Source organism: Struthio camelus, chromosome 2, assembly GCF_040807025.1.
Source record: "Struthio camelus isolate bStrCam1 chromosome 2, bStrCam1.hap1, whole genome shotgun sequence".
NCBI lineage: Eukaryota > Metazoa > Chordata > Aves > Struthioniformes > Struthionidae > Struthio > Struthio camelus.
This window is the reverse complement of record NC_090943.1, coordinates 60,306,183-60,331,543: the sequence shown is the minus strand read 5'-3', so window position 1 is coordinate 60,331,543 and position 25,361 is coordinate 60,306,183. Positions and strand designations below refer to the sequence as shown.

General features: G+C 43.8%; 1 protein-coding gene across 3 annotated transcripts in view; it reads left to right on the top strand.

Moving 5' to 3' along the window:
- Positions 1–25,361, top strand: part of EGFR (epidermal growth factor receptor) — a 162,129-nt gene that overhangs the window by 119,310 nt on the left and 17,458 nt on the right. For all 3 annotated transcript variants that reach the window (XM_068936018.1, XM_068936017.1, XM_009679398.2), the window contains exons 6-19: positions 641–759; positions 2,216–2,357; positions 3,229–3,345; positions 3,925–4,051; positions 4,151–4,224; positions 5,420–5,510; positions 6,284–6,483; positions 6,974–7,106; positions 8,726–8,825; positions 10,901–11,058; positions 16,864–16,899; positions 18,684–18,825; positions 20,842–20,964; positions 22,231–22,329. In XM_068936018.1, the coding sequence (XP_068792119.1) occupies positions 641–759; positions 2,216–2,357; positions 3,229–3,345; positions 3,925–4,051; positions 4,151–4,224; positions 5,420–5,510; positions 6,284–6,483; positions 6,974–7,106; positions 8,726–8,825; positions 10,901–11,058; positions 16,864–16,899; positions 18,684–18,825; positions 20,842–20,964; positions 22,231–22,329 (1,661 nt within the window). The remainder of the gene's footprint in view (positions 1–640; positions 760–2,215; positions 2,358–3,228; positions 3,346–3,924; positions 4,052–4,150; positions 4,225–5,419; positions 5,511–6,283; positions 6,484–6,973; positions 7,107–8,725; positions 8,826–10,900; positions 11,059–16,863; positions 16,900–18,683; positions 18,826–20,841; positions 20,965–22,230; positions 22,330–25,361) is intronic.

Here is a 25,361-nt window from a genome sequence, read left to right as displayed (position 1 = left end):
GTTGAAGCCTAAATAAAAATAATAGACTGGACGTATGAAATTGGTTTGCTGAGTGGGTCCCTTCTCTCTGCAAATTTCAGGAATAATTGTAGTATATTGAAGGGATCCTAATGCCGCATCAGCTATGTACTCTTTCCCGTTATAGTCCAGAGTCCTGGCAGTTCTCCTGTCATGCTGTTTTTCCCAAAGCTAGCACCAATAATAGCAGGTTCTCTCAATAAAACAGAGCCAAAATCCTGCTCTACTACCCAGCTGTAAAGTGCAGCCACTCCACAGAGGTTCTCCAGGTTTAGGCCTTGATGCCGCAGGCACCTGAACGCTCTTGCTAAACAGCAGGTAGTTTCTGTCTGTGACCAGAGTGCTCAGCACCAGGCCAGATTTGAGCTTTTACCCCGAGGTGATTAGCTGACTGCAGCGCCTTATCTCTCAGACCCCCCCAGGAGAAATCTCAGCTACTCCCACCTGGCCTCACCCTCCCCTAGCCGTGGCCCGACCGTGGGGACAGAATACGCCGTCCCATGGAGAAACTCGAGCACAGATTCTCTAGCAGACGTTTTCTCTGTATTTTTTGATCTCGTTGCAGCAAACACAGTTTAAAAGTACTCTAATTCCTTTTTTTTTTTTTTCCTCTGTCTTTCAGTAACAAAAGTCATCTGTGCCCAGCAGTGCTCTGGCCGCTGCAGGGGAAAGGTGCCCAGTGACTGCTGTCACAACCAGTGTGCTGCTGGGTGTACAGGACCTCGGGAAAGCGACTGTCTGGTAATGATGCTGCAACAGCTTGCTTAAAGCCCTGGCCCAACAACTCACACTTTCCTCTGAGTGCCCTGTAACCTTCTTTAACCTGAGAAGGCCTTTGAGAGAGGCTAACCGGGGGCACCCCACATTGCAACGGGAACAACCAGCGAATGTGCAGTCAACGGCCGGGAAGAGGACAAAATTTTATAGCGCTGTTAGCTGATCTTTGCTAATTCTCCAGGTGGACATTCCTAACACACGCCAAATCGGCATTAGTGCCTTTGAAAGCCAAGAGAGCTCCAAGTGTCCGCATGGGAAGTTATTGCAGAGCAGCTAAGTGTTTACTGTGCGTCAGCTTCCCTACGTGCACAGCTCCCGAGATCCTCAGCTGCTGTCACGGCTCAGTACTTCTCCGTGCCAGCACTGCTTCAGCACGTGTTCCTTACGCTCCTCAATAATAATCTTAGATTACTAAAACAAGAACATGTAGAGGGAATTAAGTATGATGGATCTTCACCTTTTTTAGCATTTCATTTAACTTTGAACATGAAATCAAGGTTTCCCTTTCTGGTTGTTACTTGCCCCAGCAGCACTGTTTTGGAGGACCCTGGTACTGAGGCAGTGGAGGGGGATGGAGCACAGGGAGGGTTTAGGGGTTTTTTAGGAGAAAATTCCATTGCTTTTGAGGGTTTTGGTACACAGTGTGTTTTAACTCCTGCCCCCTATGCTTCATTCTGAATTAAGTAACATTCAAGTACTTCCCACAGAAGCAGTCGAGTTTGTGTTTTGTTGTTGCTGTCTTTATTTCCTGCACCCTTATAAACTGCATGGCTAGAATGCTCTTACTGGCTCACAGAAAAGACAGTTATTTGCTCTCATCTGGAAAGCCAGGGAAGACTAAAGGGAGAAACAGAGAACAATTATTAATTTAATGCAGGATTAAGTTGGAAGAACCAACATGTCCTTCATAAGTACCTACTAAATTGTTCATTACCTGCAGCCAAATACAATGGTTTCAGTTTAATACCTAGCCACAAATGTCAGTAATCGGCAGGAAAGAACTTGATTTGATTTGTGTTATTAAAAAGCGACTGGCCAAGAAAACTACCATTTCTCTTGATCTGGTTACTGCTTGTAGGGAAAACTCTTCCGTCTAAGGCATGCACATTCACCCTTGTTCCCATGTGAATCCCAGCAGCTCTCCTCCAGAGTGCCAAGGTTTCTTGTTCAGATCAAGAAAACCTCATGTTCTCTCTTTTTTCAAATATCAAACTAGATTGCCCAACCTGATCCAGCTTTCCACTTCCCAAGCACAAGGGACCAATCCTGCTAGTGCTCATGGTTTCCATTAGATCTAAGTATGAAACAAAGCTGCCAGTAAGAGTGTTTTTAAAGAGCTAATATAAAACCATTGTAGGTAGGTTTGTTTGTTTTTTTTAAATAAGAAATAGTTTAATGGGCATGTATTGTTCAATGACAGGCATGTCGCAAGTTTCGGGATGATGCGACCTGCAAGGACACATGTCCCCCATTAGTCCTGTATAACCCCACTACCTATCAGATGGATGTCAACCCTGACGGAAAATACAGCTTTGGAGCCACGTGCGTGAGGGAATGTCCTCGTAAGTTCATGTCGACTTGCAGCCACTGGGGAGGTGGCGAGTTTGAGGGAGGTGGGGAAGGGAACTGTCTGTATCATCTCCCTGCTTTACATCCAAGTGCAGGAGCACTTTCTAGCTCTTCCCAGCTGCAGTGGAACCTGGGAACACATGACAAAAGTGAGAGAATGGCTGAAAAAGACGACAGCCTCTTAAAACTTTCTGGATCCATCAGCTTCCCTGATTTTTAACAATTAAGTTTTGACTCCTAAAGATTTTCTCTTAATGGAGAGAAAAGCATCTTGTGAGAATTGGCAAAACAATGCCAAAACAAACCGTATAGGATCAATAATGTGGATAATTAGAGCAGTATCAGCTCTTAACTGGTTCTTACTGGGGACTCGGAAACTTACTGCTTTACACACTCCCTCTCAAGTCCTGTAATCGTTGCCTCCTCTAGAGACGCTTTCCTTGTCTTTCATGCTCTTCCATGTTGATGGTCTTTTTAAACACCACGACTTATATGTAAGGGAGGGTTCAGCATGCAGAACTGACATCCCTTTCTGAGGTTCACTTTTGCCCTTCCTGGGCCTTTGGCGTAGAAGAATGAATAACGATTAGGAATCAGAAAGTGCTGGGTATTGACCTGGATTATGGCACCGCTGCACAGTCTGTCCTTGGCAATGTTGTTTTACCTTTCTGGACAATTCCCCTCTCTGTAAAACAGTGATAACAATGTATGTCTATCTACCTTCAAAGGATGTTGTGAGAAGTAGTAATTAATGCTTGTGCTTTGCCTAAGTATGCCAAAAGCTCAAAAGCCTTTTAAGTGCCTGTGCAGCCCCCAGTGCATCCGTCTGATATTTCAATGCCCTTGTCGTCCTTGTTTTTCCAGACAACTATGTGGTGACAGACCATGGCTCCTGCGTTCGCTCCTGTAATACTGATACTTATGAAGTGGAAGAGAACGGTGTTCGGAAGTGTAAAAAATGTGACGGGCTATGCAGCAAAGGTATAAAAAAATATGGAGTCAAATAGTAGGGCTTTGAGCCAGAAGGTAATTTATTAGAAAAAGTACATGGAGTTCTAACCTTAATTTAGATTGCAAATTTAGAGTGCAAATTCAATATAAATATCCTTTGATAGTTTGGAGGTCAAGACAAGTAGTTTGATCAGGAGTCCATGGCTCTGGAGCATGCTCTCAAGCTGGGATACTCTGCAAGCGCACTGGGTAAACTCTGCTTCCTGTAGACATAATTCTAGCACATCAGTCTTCTCCGTAGTTTGTCCTTCCCATGATCTCATCCACGGAAATAAAATGAAAATGGGATAGGGAGAAGTACACATGCAAGAGCCTGTGTGCAGAGGTGCTAGGATCAATGCTGCACAACTAGGCAAGCAGGAAGCATTTATCCTTTGGTGCTTTTGGATATGCAAAAGTAGACAGAAGATCTATGAAACTGATCTTACAGGGGTAGGTTTGACCATATGGGAATGCTTTCTGGACTGATACCATTTCTGTGTTTATCCCCTCACATGCGATCGTGCCTAACTCTTCTCCCCCTTCGCTTCTGTGTTTCCATTTTACCAGTGTGCAATGGCATCGGAATCGGTGAGCTTAAAGGGATTCTCTCCATAAATGCCACAAACATTGACTCTTTCAAAAACTGTACTAAGATCAACGGGGACGTCAGCATTCTCCCAGTCGCATTTCTAGGGTGAGTTGCCTGCTGATCTTTCAGCATTGGAGGAGAGGGGCGAGGGAGAAGTTCAGGCTGATCCGTTCTTCTTCCAACTGCTCCTTCTGTTTGTTTCAGCGATGCCTTCACAAAGACGCTACCTCTGGACCCCAAGAAACTGGATGTCTTCAAAACAGTCAAAGAAATATCAGGTCAGCAATATGTTTTAAGTATGGGATGTTATCTGATTTGTCCTGCCAAAAAAACAAAGGGAGATTTTTTCAAGTGTGTGAAGATAAGCGCAAGTAAATAGTTTCTGCCCCTGAGCTCATAGGGGTCACTCCTCACAAAGGTGGTCAGTAGAGTTTTGCTAACTTTACACTCGCGTAACTTGTCCTGGCCTCTCATCCAAGGTGTGTGGTTTTACCAGACCATCCCTTCTGCTGAATTGTCAGTCCTGGTGAAGAGTAAAAGCAGAAAAGATACTCAGCCACCCAAGAAGTATGTGATGATGCAGAGGCGTGCCACTCTGGCTAAAAAAAAAAAAAAACAAATGTGTTTCTATTTGTGGAAAATCTTTCAGCAGTTCCTTAGGGAAGCGTGCTCAGTGGCTTGCATCATCCTCACGGAGGCACCCTCTCCAGCCTGGAGAGCTCTTCCTTGAAATGAATGCAGACTCTGAAAGCGTGAAGTGGTCAGCGGGGCGCTCGACTTCAGTCTTGCACAAGTGTCAATTAAAAGTCATTGTGTTCAAAGTTGTTCATCCCATTACGAAAGCAGTGTAATATCAGAGCTAGGCCCGCAGACGTGTCGCCAGTTCCCCTTGGCTTTCTCTCTTTTATCTCTCCGGCTACCTAAAGGGTAGCGATCTCTAACCTCAGAACTTCAGCTAGCAGAATGCAATTTTCCAAATTCCTTTCCTCTACCTGAACGCCTCTTCTGAAAAGGGAAATCTGCTTGTCTTAGCAGATACACCAGTCAGCTCTCTGTTCTGCTCTGTTTCTGTCTTCTGTTCATTTTTCTGTTCCCCAAAGGCAGCTCACAACCAGGACAAAGCAAGGCTTTTCTCATGCTGCAGTGAAACCTGGCGCTTCTCAACCGGGATGACTGCTGACAAGAGCAGGCACTGGTGGCTCAGTGTGGCAGGATGTGCAGCTCACTGACACACCATTCTCCTGCGCTACATTTTAGCCTCCTGGTGGGCTAAAAAGTAAACTGTTTACAAGGCCGTGTTTAAAAATATCTTCCTGCTCCCTAAAATGTCATGCTTGATTTTGAAATTCTCAGGAAGGCACATGGAAAGTACAAGTGCCTTCCCCCAGCTTACAGTGTTTGGGGCAAGAAGTTCCACTTCCAATACTGACCAAGTTTTTTTTTTTTCCTCCCATCTTCTTTTCTTCATTTCAGGATTTTTGTTGATTCAGGCCTGGCCTGATAACGCTACTGATCTCTATGCTTTTGAAAATCTGGAGATTATACGAGGCAGAACCAAGCAACAGTAAGTGAATCACGTGCCAGACTCAGTGCAAAAGAAATGGTTTAGAGGTGCATTTATCTGAGCATGCCAAGGTGCAAAAGGTCTGTGAAACCCAGATATAACAAAAAAGTCGGGCTAAGTTGCAAAATTGGAACAAGCCTGCTAGGAGTCAAGCACCCTTTTTGTAGCAGTAGAGAATTTGCCCTGATAGGATCAAATCTGCACCTCTGTGCTGCTTTTAGAGGGCTGCAAGGAACCTACTCTCAGGACCAGGCTCTCCTCCACAAGCTTGTAGGTGTGAGCGACTCCTTGGGGTCCAGGGCTTGAGGGTGCCAGGGAAGTTATTATGTGATCAGAAGCACTTTGGGTTTTGAGGCAGCTGCGTAGTAGGAGAGGGAGACCACAGCTTGCAGGTGGCCTAGAAACCAGCAATGCATCCAAACCAGCCTTGGCTTACCCTCAGAGGGAGGTAGTTTTGTGGACCAGTGCAGAATAACTGTTCTACTTGTAACCATTGTTACACAGCATTTACTTGATAGAAAGCACATGTGCTGCGAGATTTAGCTTAAAATTCCCATACAGAACCAGATACGAGTATTGCAGTTGTTTTACAACAGGCATGTCATGTGCCACATCTTAAGCTTAGTGGACCAAACAATGTCTTGCTTGAACGAGATCCAGTTCACAGCAACACCTATAGGCCTTTGTAAACCGAAAGAAAAATATGCTGAGTAAAACCCTGCTTAATCATCCTTTTTCTTCTGTGTGTTTTCTTTTTTCCATGTCCATTTTAGTGGCCAATACTCCCTTGCAGTTGTTAATTTGAAAATACGGTCCTTAGGACTGCGCTCCCTCAAGGAAATCAGTGATGGAGATGTTGCCATTATGAGAAACAAGAACCTCTGCTACGCGGACACGATGAACTGGCGTAGTCTCTTTGCAACTCAGAGTCAGAAAACAAAAATTACACAGAACAGAAATAAAAACGACTGTGGTAAGTCAGTGCTGTCCTCTTGGCCCACTTGGAATCTCATGCTAAAACGCAGGAGTAATTTAAGCATGTCTTTTTTCTCTCCATTCCCCGATTTCAAAGTCTGTCGAAGCTGATATTCACTCATGCTGCTATTGACTGCAGTCATCCGTGGGCCAAAATCTAATTATTTCGCTTTGCAGAATATGAATTTGTTATATTTTATAAAGTGATCTCCTTTGGTACTGATTTAGCCTTATTATATGGCTGTTAAGCAGTCACAGAGGAGCTCGTTTTTATTTTGAAGAGCCAGAAGTCATGTTTAATTTCAGGCTTTGGAAATTAAAGGAAGCATGATTATTCCTCTTCCGTACTGTCAGGATCATTAATGTCTGCTTTGGAATAATTTGGAAAAATTGGTTCTCAAAACGGAGTGCTGCAGTACTGTATTTGCTCTCTCTCCTGCTTTTAAGTTCATGGCTTTTTTTTTTTTTTTGATCTCTTTTTCTCTTAGCTGCTGCTAAGCATGTTTGTGACCCCCTGTGCTCGGATATAGGCTGTTGGGGCCCAGGGCCCTTCCACTGCTTCTCCTGCAGGTTTTTTGGCCGCCAGAAGGAGTGTGTGAAAGAGTGCAATATCCTGCAAGGGTAAGGTGTCTGGGGGTTTTGGTGGTGATATTTCAGTTTTGTTTTCGAGAACTCATGTGGTGTGGTTAGCAAGAAAGCAAAAACAAGGGACTCTGATCGCGTTGGACTTCACCAGCATTGCAAATAAGTTAGTTTGAGCGTAGCACTTAAATAGGGAAAAGCTGGGAGCTGGGTGGTGGGGCTGCCCTGCTTGGCATTGCTGGGGAGCCTGCTCCCGCCAGAGCGGCTGGCACGAGAAACCCCCTCGAGCCTGCCAGGCGAAGAGCCCTGGAGGCCCGAGGAAGCTAAACATTACATTTCCTTCCTGTAAGGAATAAAAGAGCTTAAAGCACCTTTGAAAATCCAATGCTAAGCCCATTGGGCGAGAGCCTAGGCTCAGAGCAGTCACGGGGAGCTCGGTTCCCCCTCGAGCCAGGGATTTGCCCCTTGGGAGACACCCTTGCTGCAGAGGGACTCTTCCGTGCGCTCAAAATTATGCGCGAAAGATTTGCTGAATTGCAGCGTGTGTTTCGGGAGGTCAAAGTCTGCCCCGGGGTGCCCTGGAGGAGCTCCCATTGAAACTGCAGGCAGCTCCTGGCAAAAGTCCCGGGCAGTGCTTAGCCTTGCAATTTGCAAAGCTGTAGTCAAGGGAAAATTAACCTTAATATGAAGAGCACTTGGAGCAGTAATTTCAGGCAAAATTATTGCTTCAGCTTCACTCCGGATAAGCAAAACATATTGATGCCTCTCCGCCAGTACTGCGAATGTCTTTTTCTGTCAGTTCAACAGGTGCTGTAGGCAGGAAAGGAATGGCTAATTTTCAGCAATGCGTATTAGACACAAAATGTTTTCCCAGCCACCGATTTTTTGGTGCAAACATTTGTCTTTATTTTGTGACTGAATCTTTCAAAGTTGGACTTTTAAAAACCATTACTGTTATGAAAGTAATTGACAGTGTGCTGATGCCCGTGATGTTTGTATTTGTCTAGCAACTTGCAGTTCAGCAGCTGTCTTTTTTGTAAGTGAATTCCCTCTGGCAGCTATTACGACCTGAAGGGCAGATCTGGGCATTTTTGGTGTCAAATGATGGGTAAATTTAGTTTAATTAATAACACTATTACTTGAAGTGGAACAGCTTTATTGCTATTGAAACCATCTGTTCCCAACTTTCATATTTTAATGATTCATTGTGTGTTGTAGGGAGGGCATGAATTTAATTATCAGTGCATTTCTGTTTAACTTTCCTAATTATTATTTGGAGTCGTGGAATCACTCGAACTGCTTTTGCAGATCTCTTTGCATCGCTGCCATTTAAAGGCCTTTGAAAATCTTTGAGAATATTCTCTGTCGTTAGCTTAAAATGGAAAGTAAACTCATTTGTAGTGTGCGATCTGGAGTGCCATGTGTTCCACTGTCAACCAAATTGCCCGTACTGCTACCTCCCCCTCGTTGGGCTGATGTGCGGTGACCAGGCAGCACCTTCACCCTGTATCGCCCCCTGCCTCATTGCAATTGTCCCAGTATAGTTGAGCTGAAAAAGTCAAAAGAAGGAGGAGAGATTAAGAGACCGCCAGAAGTCATCACTTGCTCATCAGCATCTTGCCAGCTTCTTTTTGTTGTTTCCATTTTTCATTTTCCAGGGAGCCCCGGGAGTTTGAAAGGGACTCGAAGTGCCTCCCGTGTCACCCAGAGTGCCTGGTGCAAAACTCCACCGTCTACAACGCCACCTGCACTGGACCCGTAAGAGCAGATCTGCCTTAGGCAAACCTCTGCACGCAGGCAAATTAGACTATAACGTGCATTTCCCGTGTTGAGATACTGCACATCCCATGAAGAGGGCTGATACTTTAAAACAAGTCCTCATTTAACCTTCTGCAGGACCAGGCTGAGATGGGGGACGTAGAGGGCAAGGTCTGGGGGCAGGGAGAGGGGACAAAAACAGGAGAGGGGGGGGTCTTCAGGGTAGTATCGCTTTCATGTCACCCATCATATACATAATCCACTCAGTCTCTCAGCCACAGGCATTGCAGGGCCTTTCCTGGCTGTGTCTTTGTACAGCAAAGTTTAAGGATTATACATAGGTGAAAATACAGGAATTTGGTGACCATTCTAGGAGTATGTAGTTACCAGACAGCCAAATTAGCGGGAAAAAAATTGAACTTCCATATTCAGAGGGAGAAAAAAAAACAGTTAAAAACAGTGGATCAGTACAGTAGCTTTTCCCCTTTGAAAAACGCAGGATGAAGTTGTGATCAAAACCAGGTGTTTACCTGAAAATATTCAGGAAACAGTTTTTACATAGAAGCACATTCCCTCTTCTAACTAGGTTTAGGTAAATGTCTATGGTATAGTAATTGCAAGTATAAGTTATGTTCAAAGAAAGGTAATCAAAACAAAATGAATGTTTTTTCCAAATTATTTACACTTACCAAATTCATATAAAAGCTCCTTCTACAAAAGCCAATACACTCGACTCTTGACAGTCATCTAGAGTCGTCTTCAGCTTTGTTCTTCCATTTTTAAAATGTTCCTTTATGAAATGTCTGGTTTGGCAAATGTGAAAAATAATTTCTTTTGAATCAGTGTTAGATCGAACTCACGTCTTAATTTTAAAACTCTAATTCTCATGCCTGTCCGGAAGGGTGCCATACTATCCTACCTCGACAGCTGAATTTGGCCCTTTGTCTTTATGTGAGACAATATTTCATTGCAAATGCACCCTCTGTCTCGGTGAGCATTTTTTGGTTATTGAAGTCAAACCTCCTGTTTCCCTCAGAGATTCCTCCCCTCTGTGCTAGCTAGTCAAAATCTTTAAATGCCTCCTGCCCTCTTCTGCAGCCACTTCATGTTTGACTCTTGCGTCAGTCTGCAGAGTCACTGCTCAGTAATGTGAAGTATTTCCATCCTCCCTTGTAGCTCGGGCCACCATGGCCAAAGGGCAGTTACCAACATTATAAGCTCCTTCAGGCACTGACCATCTTCTCGTTCCATATTTGCCCAGCGTCTAGGAATTAATCTGCTATCGTGGCCCTTAAACATCACAATAATTTAAATAATCTTCACATAGCATGTCTCACTGTAGCCCCGCTGAAACCAGCACCGTGGATCTGGCCTGTTTGTTTTTCTGTAGTAGAATTTGACCCAGATTTGCTGCTTTCCCTGCTTGAAAATACTTAGGGCATTCTTAGTGCTGCTCCAGTCTGAATAAAAACCAGCACCTTTGCCAAAACTGGCCTGAGCTGATTCTTCTGAACACAAACTAATGCTCTTCAAATTAGAAAGCCTGTGGACCCTTTGAGTTGCCTTCGCTTTCACCTGCTCCTAGCAAACAGAGGAAAAAGCCTGTGCTGAGAAGCCAGGGAAACAGTGATTTGGGGCCAGTGCTTCGGGGAGCTGTAAACAGGTGCAGCTCCGTGGTTTGAAGTTGTATGATGGTAGATTGTGCTGGGCAACAATCTGGCCTTCTGTTTTTTAACTTACCCTTTGTCCACCTAGGGATAAATTATACCTCATGTTAAATGAGAAATGCAAGCTTTCCAACAAGGCAGAAAGCAGGAAAAAAACAAAACGGCGGGAACCGTACAGCAACACTGAAACTCAAGAAAGTATTAGCTTTAAACCTCAGGTGCTGCCTTGTGTACGGTTCATGCTACAAAAGCAAATACTTGTAAGCGTTTCAGGTAGACCAGTAATGAAACTGCGTCGTGCTGGAAACTTCGAGCAGTCGAACACATTTAGATTTATCTTCAGCATTTCCTCTTGATTAGGCCAGGATATGGGTGTTACCAACAAGCTTTTTCTTGGTTTCTTTGCAGGGCCCAGACAATTGCATGAAATGTGCCCATTTCATAGATGGCCCTCACTGCGTGAAAACCTGCCCCGCGGGGGTGCTGGGCGAGAACGACACCCTCGTCTGGAAATACGCGGACACAAACTCCGTTTGTCAGCTCTGCCATCCAAACTGTACCCGCGGGTAAGTAACGTGTTTGTCTAAACAGAAGAAGAAGAAGAAAAAGAGGAACAGCGTAATGCTCGTCTTGAGCTCTTTCCCTTTCTGACAGACCCATTTCAAAACAGCGCCAACAAAAACCAGCAGGAAGCGAGCGAGGTCAGGAGTATGCAGGTAATGTAAGCAAAGTGCAGCAGATTTCGTAAATAGGAAAAGTTCAGTGGCACTTCTTCTCTACACAGAAGGCAAAAAAAAAAAAAAAGGAAACATGTTTTAGGGGATTTAAAACAGGTTTGTTTATTTATTTAAATAAGAAACTTTCTGGAATTTTACAAAACTCACCGGCTAGTGATGCACTGCTCTTTTTTTCCCGCCCGGCTGGGTGCCTGGCCCTGGGTTTTGGGGAGGGACGGCAGTGACATCTGGTGGAGGCTGAGCTCCCAGGGCCCGCTACAGGGTGCATTTCACCCTCGCCGTCGATACGGACGTAGCAGCGGTTTGAGCACTGCTCCCGTTTTCCTCTGCAACTTGGATTTTTCAGCAGGGAAGTCCCAGTGGGGTGCTTCAGGCCTATACAGCAATTTTCTTCCCTCTCTCCGTATGCTAGCACCTGCTCTGAGTTTAGAGCCTTGCCCGCCTTAAGTATGAGTTTAATCCCCGAGAATCCCGGCAAACCCAATCCACTTCTGAGTATGAGCTGTTTTAAGCCTTTGTCTTTATTTGGGGGTATGGTGAAACGACTACCTGTAATGAGCTGTGAGTTTAACTGTGTTTTACCTAGGTGACAATAAGTAATAGGGTTGCAGCTTTGTCCTCTCCTGGCTTCCTCCCTGCAAAGGACCTGGGATGCACTGTAAGAGATGTGGGGTTTGGGACCTGTTTGTTGGATGCTTTCAGAGCAAAAGACCCTTCTTTGGTGTTTTTTCCCTCTCAGGCCTCTTTGTTGTAGTCTGCAGGATCTGCCTGGTCCAAAATCCTTCTGCAGTACACCTCAGAGAGAGCTTTTAATGATTCCTCTCAGTCTAACCGGACTAACCTTCATCCTACCATATATTTAGCTGTTTCAGCTGCCAGGTCATTAAAAACTAGAGAGCCCCCACTTCCATGGCAATGAAGGGCTAAAACAACAAGCGACTTCCAGTTTTACCACCCAGGTGATCGCAGGCTGACTTTGTGCTGTTCCTCAGCCATCACATAGTGAACTCAGTGCTCAGTTTTTCAGGTAGGAGCTGTAACAGCAGCGTGGATTTGCCTTGATCTGCAGTGATTTCCTTGTGTTTCTTCCCAATCGCAGGCAAGGCTTATCAATGCTTCCCTTCACACTTCTGATAACAACTGACCTTCAGCTGAAAAGGGATCTTAATAACTTTGATCTTTATTAATGACCTCAATGACTGTGATCACTAGTCTCTACTGATACAAACTGGCCACAGTGAACCGGTATCCTTCTTACAAACTGGCCACGTGAAAACGTGGCTGCTTATTTGAGTAGCGTAATCAGTAACCACATCTGAACAAAGCTTTCAACCGTGTGGCCTTGGTAGCAAGATCAAACACTCAGCTCAGATGAATACAGACTTGGAGAACATAATTTGCCAAGCTATGCAGTGGCTTTCTGTGCACAAGCAAGTCCTCAGCGCAGAACTGCAAATTGTTCAAAGTTCATCAGAAAAGTCAATTCCCATTTGCCTTTAACAGTGAGTGGGTGTTCCGAGGGAGTCGGATGGATGTAGGGTGAAGAGAGATTACTGAAAATTAGGGTTACTGAACATATGGCTCAATGTACTCGACCCTATGTTGTTAAGGTAGAACATAAAAAATGGTATCTGTTTCATCTCTAGTGTGAAAGAATTGGACTAGATTTGCCATTGTTTTTTATTTACATTGCAAACATACTGACTGGCCCTGTTCGAATTGCAGCCAAAATGTGGCAGAAGAAACAGACTGTGCCCATGAAGGGTTCGAGAGAGCTGGAGGAAGGCTGCATTACTATTTTTGTTTACCGATGGGACATTTGAGGGCAAGGGCATTGATGGGTAGGGAGCCAGGGGCAGAGGTCTGAAGTGGGAATGAGCAGTCCAGGGCCGCATTTTCACCGTGAAGGCAATCGATCAGTGCTGCCCACTAACTGCTCTTCACGCCTTTCCCTTGTTGTGCCGCGGGAACGCGATCGGTTCTAGCAGCAGTGGGTGGAAAACATCTGTCTCGCAAAGCTTTTGCTTCCTTAAAAACCACAGTCTCAGCAATTTCTACATGACAAGAAACAACTTTGTTATTGCTATCCCTGTCCAATTTCATGTCTAGAGCCCACAAAATCTTATCAGCATGATTAAGTGCGCTGACTTCAGTACTCATGCAAGCAAGGGTTTCCAGGATCTGACCCTTTGTTACTCATTTGAAGAAGCTGCAAGTAAGCAGGACTTTCCTTCCCAGCCGAGCTTTGTCACAAATTTTGTTTTTTTGCTTTAGATGTGCTTACTTGTAGTGCACCACTTTCTTCAGTTTGCTGTTAAGAGTCTCATCTCGTCTGATTTTCTTTGCTGAGTCCCTAAGCTGTAGTTTGTTCAGCTTTCATTAGAAAACAGAAAGGAGGTAGCTGTCTCCTGTTGAGCCCAAATGACTCCTCTCCCATTTCCCTTGTAACTGTTCGGGGATTTTTGTGCCCGAACTTCCTTTCACTCCGCCTTTACTACAGCTGAGAAAATACACTCCATTGAAGAGTGACGTCCCAGAAGCCCTGGAATTACCCAGTTTATACCTCCAGCAACTAATGAAACACACTAGCTTGATTAATCTGCACCGTGTTCAGTGGTTTGGTTATCCCATGTTATTTTCCCAGAGTAGGAGAATTAAATTCCGTCACAGCCAGTGGGGTTAGTTTCTTGCTAGAAGAGCAAGAAAGAGAGAAGGCACAAGTGTAGTTGTGTCTCATGACTGACACGTCCTGCCTCCAGAGCCTCCATGTCTTGCTATCCTTTGTGTTAAATGCCACTGGATTTTAGGGTGGATAGGAAGAAGGCAAGGGGGTCTGAGAGGGAAGTCTGCAGCAGCATAGCGCACGTTCAGTGCCTCTGTCACGTTTTGAAGGTTAGTGGGAAAGAAAGGGCAGAGGAAAGTTCTTGTAAAGCTTTAAAAAGCCCAATGGTTTTCCATTTCTTTTATGATTCTGAAGTAACTTAGGCTGTTATAGTCTGAGTCCCCTCTGAAAGGCCATAAATCATAGCAACCTGGCTGTATTACATCAAATTAGGAACTGTGGGTTGAGGAGAAAGCTGTTAAAATCTTGATGGATTTCAGAAATAAATAGCTGTGTCTACACTGAGACAAGTAACATTTATGCAGACAGATGAAATGCCGAGTTCAGGATGCCGTAGTTTCAGGGACTGTACACAGTGCTAATTTTCCACTCAGGGGATGGTAGAGAAATATTTCAGAGACTGTGACTGCTATTAGATTCTGTCTAATATATCCATAAGATCTTGAGGCAGTTTATAATACAAGGTCACATTTCTCATTTTAGTTTCTGTAAGCAGAAGAAGAAAAATGATTCAGGAATGGAAAAAAACGATTGTTTAGATTCCATAAAACCTGAGTTACTTGTGTTGGGTGTCATCCTAAAATTCCACATCAAGAAAGATGGTTATATTTAGTCTCAGATGGATATTTGTCATAGGCTTTGTTTCTTCTTTGAGTCGTGAAATGGATCAGAAAATCACACGGGTTTTGAGAAGCACAAGCTGATCTATCATTTTCTTCCCAAACACCTTTTAATTTTATCCCACTAGGCTTGGTATTGATGGATTTGTGTGGGAAATAATTAAAAAAAAAGGCACAGGTGAAAATCTGTGCCTCTTCTTCTGCCTCCGCTTTCTAATCTAGGAAAATGATTGATTGATTTTTCCTCAAACTGTAGATATTATCCCCTCGGACAACTTTTTTGCTGCTGGGAAGCACACAGAGGGTTTGCCATCCTAAAGTGGCATGGCAGACCAGAATTTTTCAAAAGAGCTCATTTAAAGGACCACAGTCACATTCTGAATTGGGAATTCAGAATCGGGAGAAGCTACACAGGCATTAGCATATAGAGATTCTTATAGAGGTGTAGTAGGATGAGGTCTTGGGTCCTTGATGAATTCTGTTAAGTGCCCAAAGAGAGGGGCCTGTTGCAAAGTTAGGTACCCCTCCTGTGACCATGAGCAGCCTTGTGGTTCTGCTACACATGTGCAGGCTCTTTGTGCTTAGTTACTCAAGTGAGCAAACAAAACAAACTGTAGGCAGAGAGAAAATGCTAACAAAGCCGGGCGCCCGGGATCCGGGAACCAGTATGCACGATGCTTCCAGTGCGCTGAGGACACCAGGATGCACATTCTTGCGTGAGAGCCCAGTGAACTCACAAGACCTTCCAGATGCTGGGTCTTGGCGCACTGTGTTGGCACAGAAACAAGGCAAATACACGAGGGAAGATCAGAGTAAGGAAAACAAACAAACAAACAAAAAAAACAATTAAAATGAGTAGTAGCTTCCCCTCTTCCTCCCCCAGACCTCGTTCAAGTTGTGGGATAAAATCTCTTGCTCCACCTGCCATTTTGAAATTTTGCTGGTGCCTTCTCGGCAAGAGGGAATTTGGAACACTTTTCCTGGCACGGGCTCGCTCCTTAGCCCCTACTTGACCTCCTCTGGAGCTGCTTGGGGATGATGCATTTTCTTTAAATCAGAGCAAGGAGGCGGATACCACAAACTGGACTTTTCTTCTCGCTGTGCTCTGCTTTGCAGAGGTGATGTAATCCCTTCTGTAATGCTCTCCTTCCTCTGTAGGCACCACAAAGACCACAATTCCCCTGAGGAGCATACGTCTTGCAGCCCAGCAGCACATGGGGAATGCACGGTGCCTCTCGTGCCCGTTAGAACATCAAATACGCACAGTTGCTGTACTTTCTTCTGTGTCACTTTTTGCATCGGGCTGCCAAAATGGGTTTAGGGCGTTTTAAACTCAAATTGAGGGTGAATGACTTGCTAGAAGAGTTCCTGGCTCTCTGGATACCCCTCATATTGTAGCATGAAGGCCATGGCAGGACTCAGTCAAGTACAGTAATGTAAGCTCTTAGGTTCTGAATGAAAAATACCACGGGCACATACCAAAAGACTATAGCCAAAGGGAGGGCTATCAGATCCTCTTTTCTGATGGGAGCATGTGTCTGCTACTGAAGTTTTCTGTTGCAATTGAAAGTCTGGAAATTGGAATCTTTTACTGAGCCGAGAAACAAGGATTACACAGGACTATCTGCAGCAATGCATTTCCATATAGCTTCCTGCCCCTGTAGAGGGAATTACTTTCAAGGAGGGGTTACTTTTGTCTTCAGCTGCAATCAACCCTGAGTTTCTGTGCTAACACAAGTATGCACCCAGAGCAAGATCGCAGCTGTCCCTGTGGCCAGCTATTTTGTGCAGCTTCAGGGTGTGAGTGAACAGATCAGTTGTTCTGGAGCTGATGGATGGGACAGCGCAGGCAGAAACTTAAGATATATTTGAAAAAAGAAGCAGGGAATCCAGAGTCCCGTTGAATTCTTCCCTGCATTCTACCACATCATAGAAAGATGTTTTAAAATACCCTTTTTTACTGAGTGTGCAGCATAACTTTGCCTCTAGATGAAAAGTGCTGGAGCAAGGCATTTGCTATTTTATAGCGTGTATGATCATTCTAAATAATGATGTTAATTCTCAGGCTGCTCTAAAATACAAACTTTTGCTCAGTAGCACTCTTCTTAGCTGGAATTATAGGAGTATGTATGCCAGAGCTAATGTATGTGTAACGTTCATTTGTTTTTACAGGTGCAAAGGGCCAGGTCTTGAAGGCTGTCCAAACGGGTGAGTATTTCATCTGTTGCAATTAACAATAGAGTTGGAAAGAATGCATGTATGTTTGTATTTCTGTGCTGTTCACTGCAAGGCTAGGCCTAAGGTTAGGTCTTCAGGTCTGCATATGGAAGTGACAGATTAGTGCAGGCTCAGACCTATACAAATGACTAAAGAACTGAGAAACATTCCTCATGGCAAAAGACTCCAAAAACTTACTCTGCATAGTTTGTCAAAAGGAAGGTTAAAGTGAGACCTGGGATCTGTCACTGGAGAACAAAAAGAGGAGTGGGAAAAAGAGAGGATAATCAGCTAGAGGCAGAGCCAGAGATGTTTTGATACAGTTACCTGCATTACAGGAGACTCATCTCAGATACCCAGCGGGTCTCTTCCAGCCCTGCAATCATATACATCTCCAGCCCTTCCTCTATGCATAGATGTCCATTCAGTCTTCACACTAGATCTTACTTTGCATCATTTGCAATGCCTTCCTGACTTGCCCAAGATCATGCAGCAAATGAACAGGACTTCTCTAATTAAGAGGCAGGGATTCAGCTTCTGGCCACCGAATCTTGCTATAACAAGACAAATTCAGCCTAGAAATACTGTTAAAATGTAACTTTTAATAGTATTCTCTGGGACAGCTTATAAAGAGTTGTGATGAATTCTCTAAGTACAGACCAAAAGACAACCTCAGAGAACAGGTTTTTCATTTCCACTTAAATTTGAAATGAAGCAGGCACTAACAAACAAGTACACAGCAAGCTGTACTTGCAACATGGATAGTTCACACATTACCTGACCTCAGACAATTGTTTGCATTAGGACCCCTCCACAATACTGAGATGTCAGCCTTGCTGATGGCTTCTGCAACTGCATATGCCTTCTTAGTATTAGCTTCCTTTCCATGCATTTCTTGTATCCGATGCTCTGCGTGACAGGCATATGGAGGCATCATCGAGTTGATGCCGGTACAACCAGCAGGTTTGTCAGAGGGAGGAGAAATCCCTTTGCAGAGTGAGGAGCCTCTGCTATGAGGATCAGCTCCAGTTGTGAGTCTGAGGGAAGAGCGAAGATGGTGCCCCAAACAGCAATACTGAGCACCAGAAGAAGAATCCTCAAATGAGGAAGGAGGTGCTAGGAACAGATTTCAGCATCCTCTCTCTGCCTGCCTGGACAGACTATGAACATAACTTCTACTGTACCTTGAAAAGAAAGCCTGCAGAAGGTGTCAATAACTTGTCCTTACGGAGAACCTTTTCTTTCCCCTTCTGTTTGCAATATTGAGATCACCAATACATATGAGCAGGCCCTTCTCTGCAATGCTCAGCTCCTGCCACATGGCCACAGGAGCAGTTTTTAAAAAAGAAATAAAAGTGCCTGGATTTATTAAAGGGAACTTATGGATGTGGGGCAAAAGTGCAAACCCAGCAAAACAAACAGCACAAAATTCATAGGTGCACAACTCTGTGCAGAAACAATATTCAGAGGAGGGAGGAGGTGGCTAAGCAATAGAGGAGAAACCTCCAATGCCAAGCACAGTAAAAGTCAGTGTGCACTCATATATCAGTTGAGCTCTGAGACACAGAAGATCCTTTACCTTTTCTTAAAAAAAAAAAAAAACTCGGGTTGAGGAACTTAAAAATACAAATACCCGAGGTATTTGAAATGTCAAGTAGGCTTAACTAGATGTCCAGTTCCAATGTCTGATGCTTCCTTCAACCTTCATAGGATTCTTTTTTTCAATCTTACACCTAAACATTTTTTCGCTGTCCACACCTCCTCCTGTCTTCCAGCTCCAAAATCCCGTCTATCGCAGCTGGTGTTGTTGGAGGTCTCCTGTGCCTGGTCGTGGTCGGCTTGGGCATCGGCCTTTACTTGCGGCGGCGCCACATCGTGAGAAAGCGGACCCTGCGCAGGCTGCTTCAGGAGAGGGAGGTGAGCCTTGCAATTGCAGCCAAAATGCCCAGCCAGCTTCTTGGAGCTAGATGCTTTATTCAGGACGATGCTTTCTGGCCTCCTTGCACCAGCAAGTTAAGGCACCACAGACCTGCTTTGTAACTCAATAAGTCCTTGGTTTGGCAGCACGCAGGGTTTGCCGTGCTGGTTGGAAAAGAGGCCATTGTGCATATAACATCATCTTCTCACTTAATCTTAAGTCTGATCTCCATGGATATAATTTTCAAAAGCTTTAGGGGATTTAGAGGACTAAACCCCAATGAAAATCACTGAGATTGTCTACTCAGGGAAAAGACTAAGCCTTGAGGGTGAAGTAAATTGTATTTGCTGTTCTGTACTACCTCGCTCTGTATATCCTCAGTATTGAATCATTTCTCACTCCAGACAAGCCTTTAGGCTGCTGTGGCAAATTGGGTGCTTTTGAAAATTTTACCCCCTTTTGCATCTGATTCTGATGAGAAAAATGAGAAAGAAAGGATAGCAATGAAAGGAATGGAGGAAGTGTTTGTGCTTGATTTTGCTTGTTTTTAACACCCCCATAAGAGTTCCAAAGGCATCAAAATTAACCCTGCCTTTACTTATCCCCTGCCACCATGTCTTGCTTTGTAGTCCTATTGCTTGTTGAAGCTGGGGCTGGGCCGTGATGGTAGAAGTCTTTTCATTACTACAGTAGGTGCAGCTCAGGCAGTGCTAACCTGAAATTTAATTAAAATCTGTCGTTCCACACATGCAGCACTGTCCTGAATGCAGCGCTCTCCTCCCTTAGGCCACTGCAAAGTGAATGTTGGGCATGAGGGAGGTTTCTACACTGTTATTCATTTTCTGCATGGTACAGGTTTCATATGTGTTACAGAGTCACCCTGTGGGTACCTCCCATACGAAAAGGCAAAGTTCATTATCCCGGATCAAAATCACTCGTTTATAATGAGCCCCCTTCTCTTTCCAGTTCAGCTTCAGGAAATAACTAGCAAATTGGATGTAGCATTCCACTAAAAGCCCAGTTCCAGCTTCCTTCTGTGCTCACTGGCTTTGCAGGGTCAGGGGAAAAAAGCCTTCCAGCTGCCTTACTTTTCAATACATTACCTACTAATATTATATCATAGGCTGCAGTTATAACAGCAGAGTTCAATTTGCACTCAGCTTATATTTGTACTCATCAAAATGAGGATGTTTCTGTCACAGCAGAAAGGTTGCTGGCACACTAAGATCAGATTGTGTCTGGCCAAATATGGTCTTAACTCAAAGGAAAGGTAGAAGAAAATTACTAAGGGAAAAAGCTGACTTAAATATCAAAAATGCCTTAAATGTCTGTATTTGAAGAGCATTAGTGCTGTTTGCCTTAGGTAAAATATTACAATACAGCTTAGATCAAATTTCAAGAACATGAGTAGTCAATCTTAATATCACCTTTTTAATGATGAAAGAATCATGCTCAGAGTTTAAATCGCTGTTTGTAATCCCTGTGGTCTGGGAGAGCCCCCAGTACCATGGGAAATTCATCTAGTTAAACAAGAGCAAACCTGAAAGGTTGGAGGCGATTCCTGCATATTATTTGAAACATTTTTGTAATTTATTCGCAAGTTCAAAAAATTAATCTTATTTAGCATCTGTGGTAATTGCACTGTTCTTCATGGCATGTGTTTTAAGGCTTTGAAGTTTAAGTCTTATTTGAACAGTAGTATTCCTTCATTTTCCTTCAAAATGCCGGTAGCCATGCCAGAGTCCATTCTGTGTTATATAAATGGGGGGGAGTGGTATCACGGAGCTCATTTTTGATTGATTTTACATCTGAACTAACCCTCCTGACTGAAATCTGGAGCGACTCCAGATATGTATTGTTGCCCATCAGAGTGGACCTGCCCTCACACAAACTTCATGTGGGATGAAACGTGCATTATTTCAAACAAAGGACGACTTTGCTTCCGCGTTGCGCGCTGCTTGCTTTCTTCCTGGAGTGTATGTCCTTCTGAAGTCTTGTTCTGCTGTCTCTACCAGCTTGTTGAACCTCTGACACCCAGTGGGGAGGCACCAAACCAGGCTCATCTGAGAATTTTAAAGGAAACAGAATTTAAAAAGGTCAAAGTTTTAGGCTCTGGAGCTTTTGGCACTGTTTATAAGGTAAGATCCCTGTGTTTCCTTTCCCTCCTTCTTCTTGCTCCCACGTGCAGAAACCACCCAAGCGAAGCATGAATCGGGAGTTCAGAATACTCTTTTAAGTTTTTGTGTTAGCTTTTGTAGTACGTGTGTGTTGAACTGGTAGGGGGACCACTAAATCACCATTATTTGTTGTATGAATCAGTATATGGTGATAAAATGGGAAGTTTTATATAAGATGTTACCGTGGCCATACTGCTGAGCCTGGGACAAAGGTCTCTGTTTAAAAACTGCTGCAGCCAAATATACCCTGTTGTGAATATTAGGAAGAAAGGAAATTGCACTCTGGTCAGCTCAGTGCTAAGCAATTTTTCTGTGTGGTTTGGAGTCTTGTTTCTATAGCCCTCAATCACTCTTCCTCAATCAAGCAAACAGACTCAGATGTGTAGAAAAGAGTCTATACGCTTTCATTTGTGTAGTTCTATAGGCTTTTTTTTTTTCTTTTTTGGTTTGTTTATCCCTTTCATTTCTTCTTCACCAAGTCCTGTCTTTCTGTACTCCTTCTGTTCAGTATACACGTTTCAGGCTTTTTCATTATGGCCGGTGGTACCGAAATATAAACGGTAGATTCCTGTATCTGTTTACAAAGCACTACGTTTTGGAGCAGGCTTCCAAACGTGGCTAAGAACAGGACGGGCACAAATCCCATTGACCTCTGAAAATGTGCACCTACGCTGCTAGGTACTTCAGCAGAGCTCCTCGTAGCGCCACGTGCTTCCTCTGCCTCCTAACTGAGCACCAAACCAGCTGGACATAAACATACCTCTCACTGTATATTTTTAGGACTGGAGTATTTATACAGAATCATTGCTGTCTCGTTTCCTCTGAGCAAATCTCAATTCTTTTCATGCTGCAGTTTATAAATTGGAAGTGGCAAGGTTTTGCACATGCAGTTGCCATGATGCTTAGTGTTAATTAGGTTTCCATCCACACAGGTTGCTTTTTATGCATCTTTTGGGCTATTTATACAGGTAAGGTGATGAACGTGGTTTTCAAATATGTGTAGTAGAGGTGACTGAAAGAGGCATACCACTCCATTAACAGGATCCTGTTAATGCCCACAAGACGCAATGATTATTTTATACTACTTGCTATATTTTTATTGTCTGTTTTGCCTTCCCGTTGCTCAGAATATTTAGTTCTACTCAGAAAATGTAAAATGGAGATGTAATTGCGAAAATTAATATATTGGTTATGAGCCTGAGTAACTCTTTGTACTTCTTTTCGTAGGGACTTTGGATCCCAGAAGGGGAGAAGGTTAAAATTCCCGTTGCTATTAAAGAGTTGAGAGAGGCTACATCGCCCAAAGCCAACAAGGAAATACTTGATGTAAGTTTTGGGTTTTTTTTTTTTTTTTGCCAAGTTTGTCAGTGGTCTCTGAATTTTCCTCTCGAACAGCAGGATGGATTTCAGGGCTTTGTGTGGGAAGAAATACTTAGCACCCTAAACCAAATTCTCATACAGAGGTACTGTGCTGCTTTGCAGCCATTGCACAATTGCCTGTGAAGTGCATTTCTGTTTTCAGTGAACCTCCTTGTTCACAGTCCAAATACTACATTTACTACAAATACTACGTAAGGAGAGGTCAGAACCGCAAATTTTCAGCCAAGATTGTTTTCTGATGTTGGAGGCCTTATACTATGGCATTCATTGTCGTTATGGCAGTAAAAATGGAAACAAGAACAAGAATATCTGATTATCTAATCTGGACGTTGCAGATTGTGTTAAGTTAATTGCTTGGTTACATAGGATTAAATCTATTATAAAATCAAAATAACAAACCCCAGCTGTCTGGTTTCTCTGCCATGAACAGTGAGAAATTATATGGTTGCATGAAAAGATGCAGGAATTTTTATTGTCTTCCTTGGATATACACTTTGAAAAACAGGGGAAAAAAGTTATGGTACACTGTTCCTTACGTCCTTTCAGGGAGACTGAGATCAGCAGTTCTCGAACACAGCTGGTCTGTATTAGCACCCCATGATACTTCCCAGGAGTTGCCTACAGCCACACTCCTAGGCAGGTCGCTGCACATGGTCACGGGAGGCTGGAAGATGGAGATGAACTTCTGGAAACAGCTTAACTATAGTTAATTGGCCCTTGCTTTAGGGATCAGGCCAGGGTCACGGCTGAACTCAGCCTGTGTGTGTACACCTGCCAGTGTTTGACGGGTGTGGATGTGTGTGCGCATGCATGTGTGTATATGCATGCTAACGTCCTCCACAAGGGTTTAAAAATGTGTAAATTTACAACAGAGGGGCCATAATCCCAAATCTAAAGCTCCTTGGACTTGGAGAACAGTCAGGAATGTCTAAAACTCTGAACTCTGTCATAACATCTTAATCCATATCACATAAAACACTGAGGATATGTATTTATACATGAGGCAAGAAAAACGCTGAGATTGCCCAGATGAGCACTCAGGTGTTCAGTATAGCTTCAGCTGAGCCTTCCTGCGCCTCTGTGCCATCATTCAATCCTTAGTCACATGAAACATGTTGCTTATATGAGTTCTGCTCTTTGGTGATATCAAAGTATTTTCTCTTTTTAAAGAAGTTTCTGTAGCATATCTCTGCATTATCTTTTTTTCTCTGAGAAAGTAGGATGCTTACCAGAAGGTCTTGCTGTTTTCAGTTTGTTCATTTTTTAGATGATCTGGTTGGTAGAGTTCATTCTCTATTTCAGAGGAAAAGAAAACCTGCAGAGACAGGGAAAGAAGTTGGTGGGGGGCGGGGGGCAACACGGAAAGCTCCTTTCAGAAAAGATTTTACTGCACAAGCAACTTTTCAAGCTCACTAAAACCTCAGAAATACTAATGTCCAATTAAAGGTCATTTGTCTTAGAGAAGCACGCGAGGTATAGAGCAAGTAAAACAGCTTTAGTTTGTGTAATCCAGGCGAGCTCTCTTTGGCTTTATTAGGGTAGGGCTAATTCAGAAGATTGTTGTTGAATACCACGCATACTTGGAGCAGGTCAGAGCGTACCGCCGAGATTTCCAAGATAAACTGTTGAAACAAAGGCCCGCTTCAATGTCTCAGCCTACTTAGAGGGACCCGCGGCTGCACAACGGTTCCCTTCTGCTTTCCGCCGATTTTCCTTTGCAGTATTGAATGCGACGGGGGGTGCGAAACCCCCAGAGCGCTCCGTGCGGTGTGGGGCCCGCGTGCCCACCCCGCTCCGCCGGCTCCCAGCCTCCCAGCCGCCGGGGCAGCCCCCGGCAGGCTGTGCGGCAGATGGGCAGGAGCAACAGCTCGGAGTCTGCAGATTTTTCCCTCGGCCAAAATTAATACAAGATGGGTCTGGATGCCGACAGGAAATGGTGCAAGGAGCAGAGGCTCTTCATCGGTACGATTGCCTGGTTTTGCAGCCTGAGGAGATGAGCCTATTTTGCTCTCTATTTGTGACTGAGCATTGTAAAGAAGACTTGAAAGATTCTCTAAAAAAGGCTGCCAGAAATATCTGCCTAATTTATTAGCATGTTGTATTCTTGCTTAATCTTTTCTCAAGCTAACTTACAGAATCAGTGCTATCCTTGACAGAGGTTTGCTTTTCAATTAGCTTTCTCTGTTACGCAGTGGCTTGACGAGCCCTTATCCAGTTCTGCTGGAGATGTTCTTTAATCCGGCTGCCCAGAGGCCTCTTTCATCCCATAGGCTCTAGAGCAAGGAAACCAAAAGCAGAATGAGCACCTCAGAAGAAACTGCCCGGTATCTTAGCATTACATCCTGTTTTGCTTAGGCTGGCATGTCAAAGCAACAATACCAAGGGCAGAAAGTATTGTTTAAGAACCAGGGATGTTTATTTCTTGAACGTCATTGCTTTAATATCTTTATTTAATGATAGTTCTTCCCAGCTGCACATCTATGTGACATCTGTGGAAAGCTTTTTAGATGATGAGTAAAGTGCTATGGTATTTTATTTCTTAAGCTCTTATAAAGAGCAGATCTGCTCCTTTCCCTGTCACAGCAGTGTCTTGACTTTTGTTTTATGTTTCTTTGGGCTGCCAACCTATTGCTGAATTGTCAAGGGATAGTTAGTTGAAGTCACTCCAGATGCTGAGTTAAGGTGCTGGCCTAAAAGCTCACTGCATGGAAAAATTCTCATTTATTTCCCATTGTATTCATTTTCAATCAAATGGCTTCAGAAGATGACTGAAAGTGAAATACTGTAAATCAGGCACAAAGTTAGTAAAAGAACTTCAAATTTGATTTTTTTTCTCCCATTGGTATTCATTCTTTGAGCTGGCACTTGGTAGGGGATGTCAATATAAATGTAGATATCAAATCGAATTCCATAAGTGGTTTTTGCATGCAAAAAGCCTCAAGTGTGGGGGGGTTCTTCCCCCGCTGTGACCATGTTAA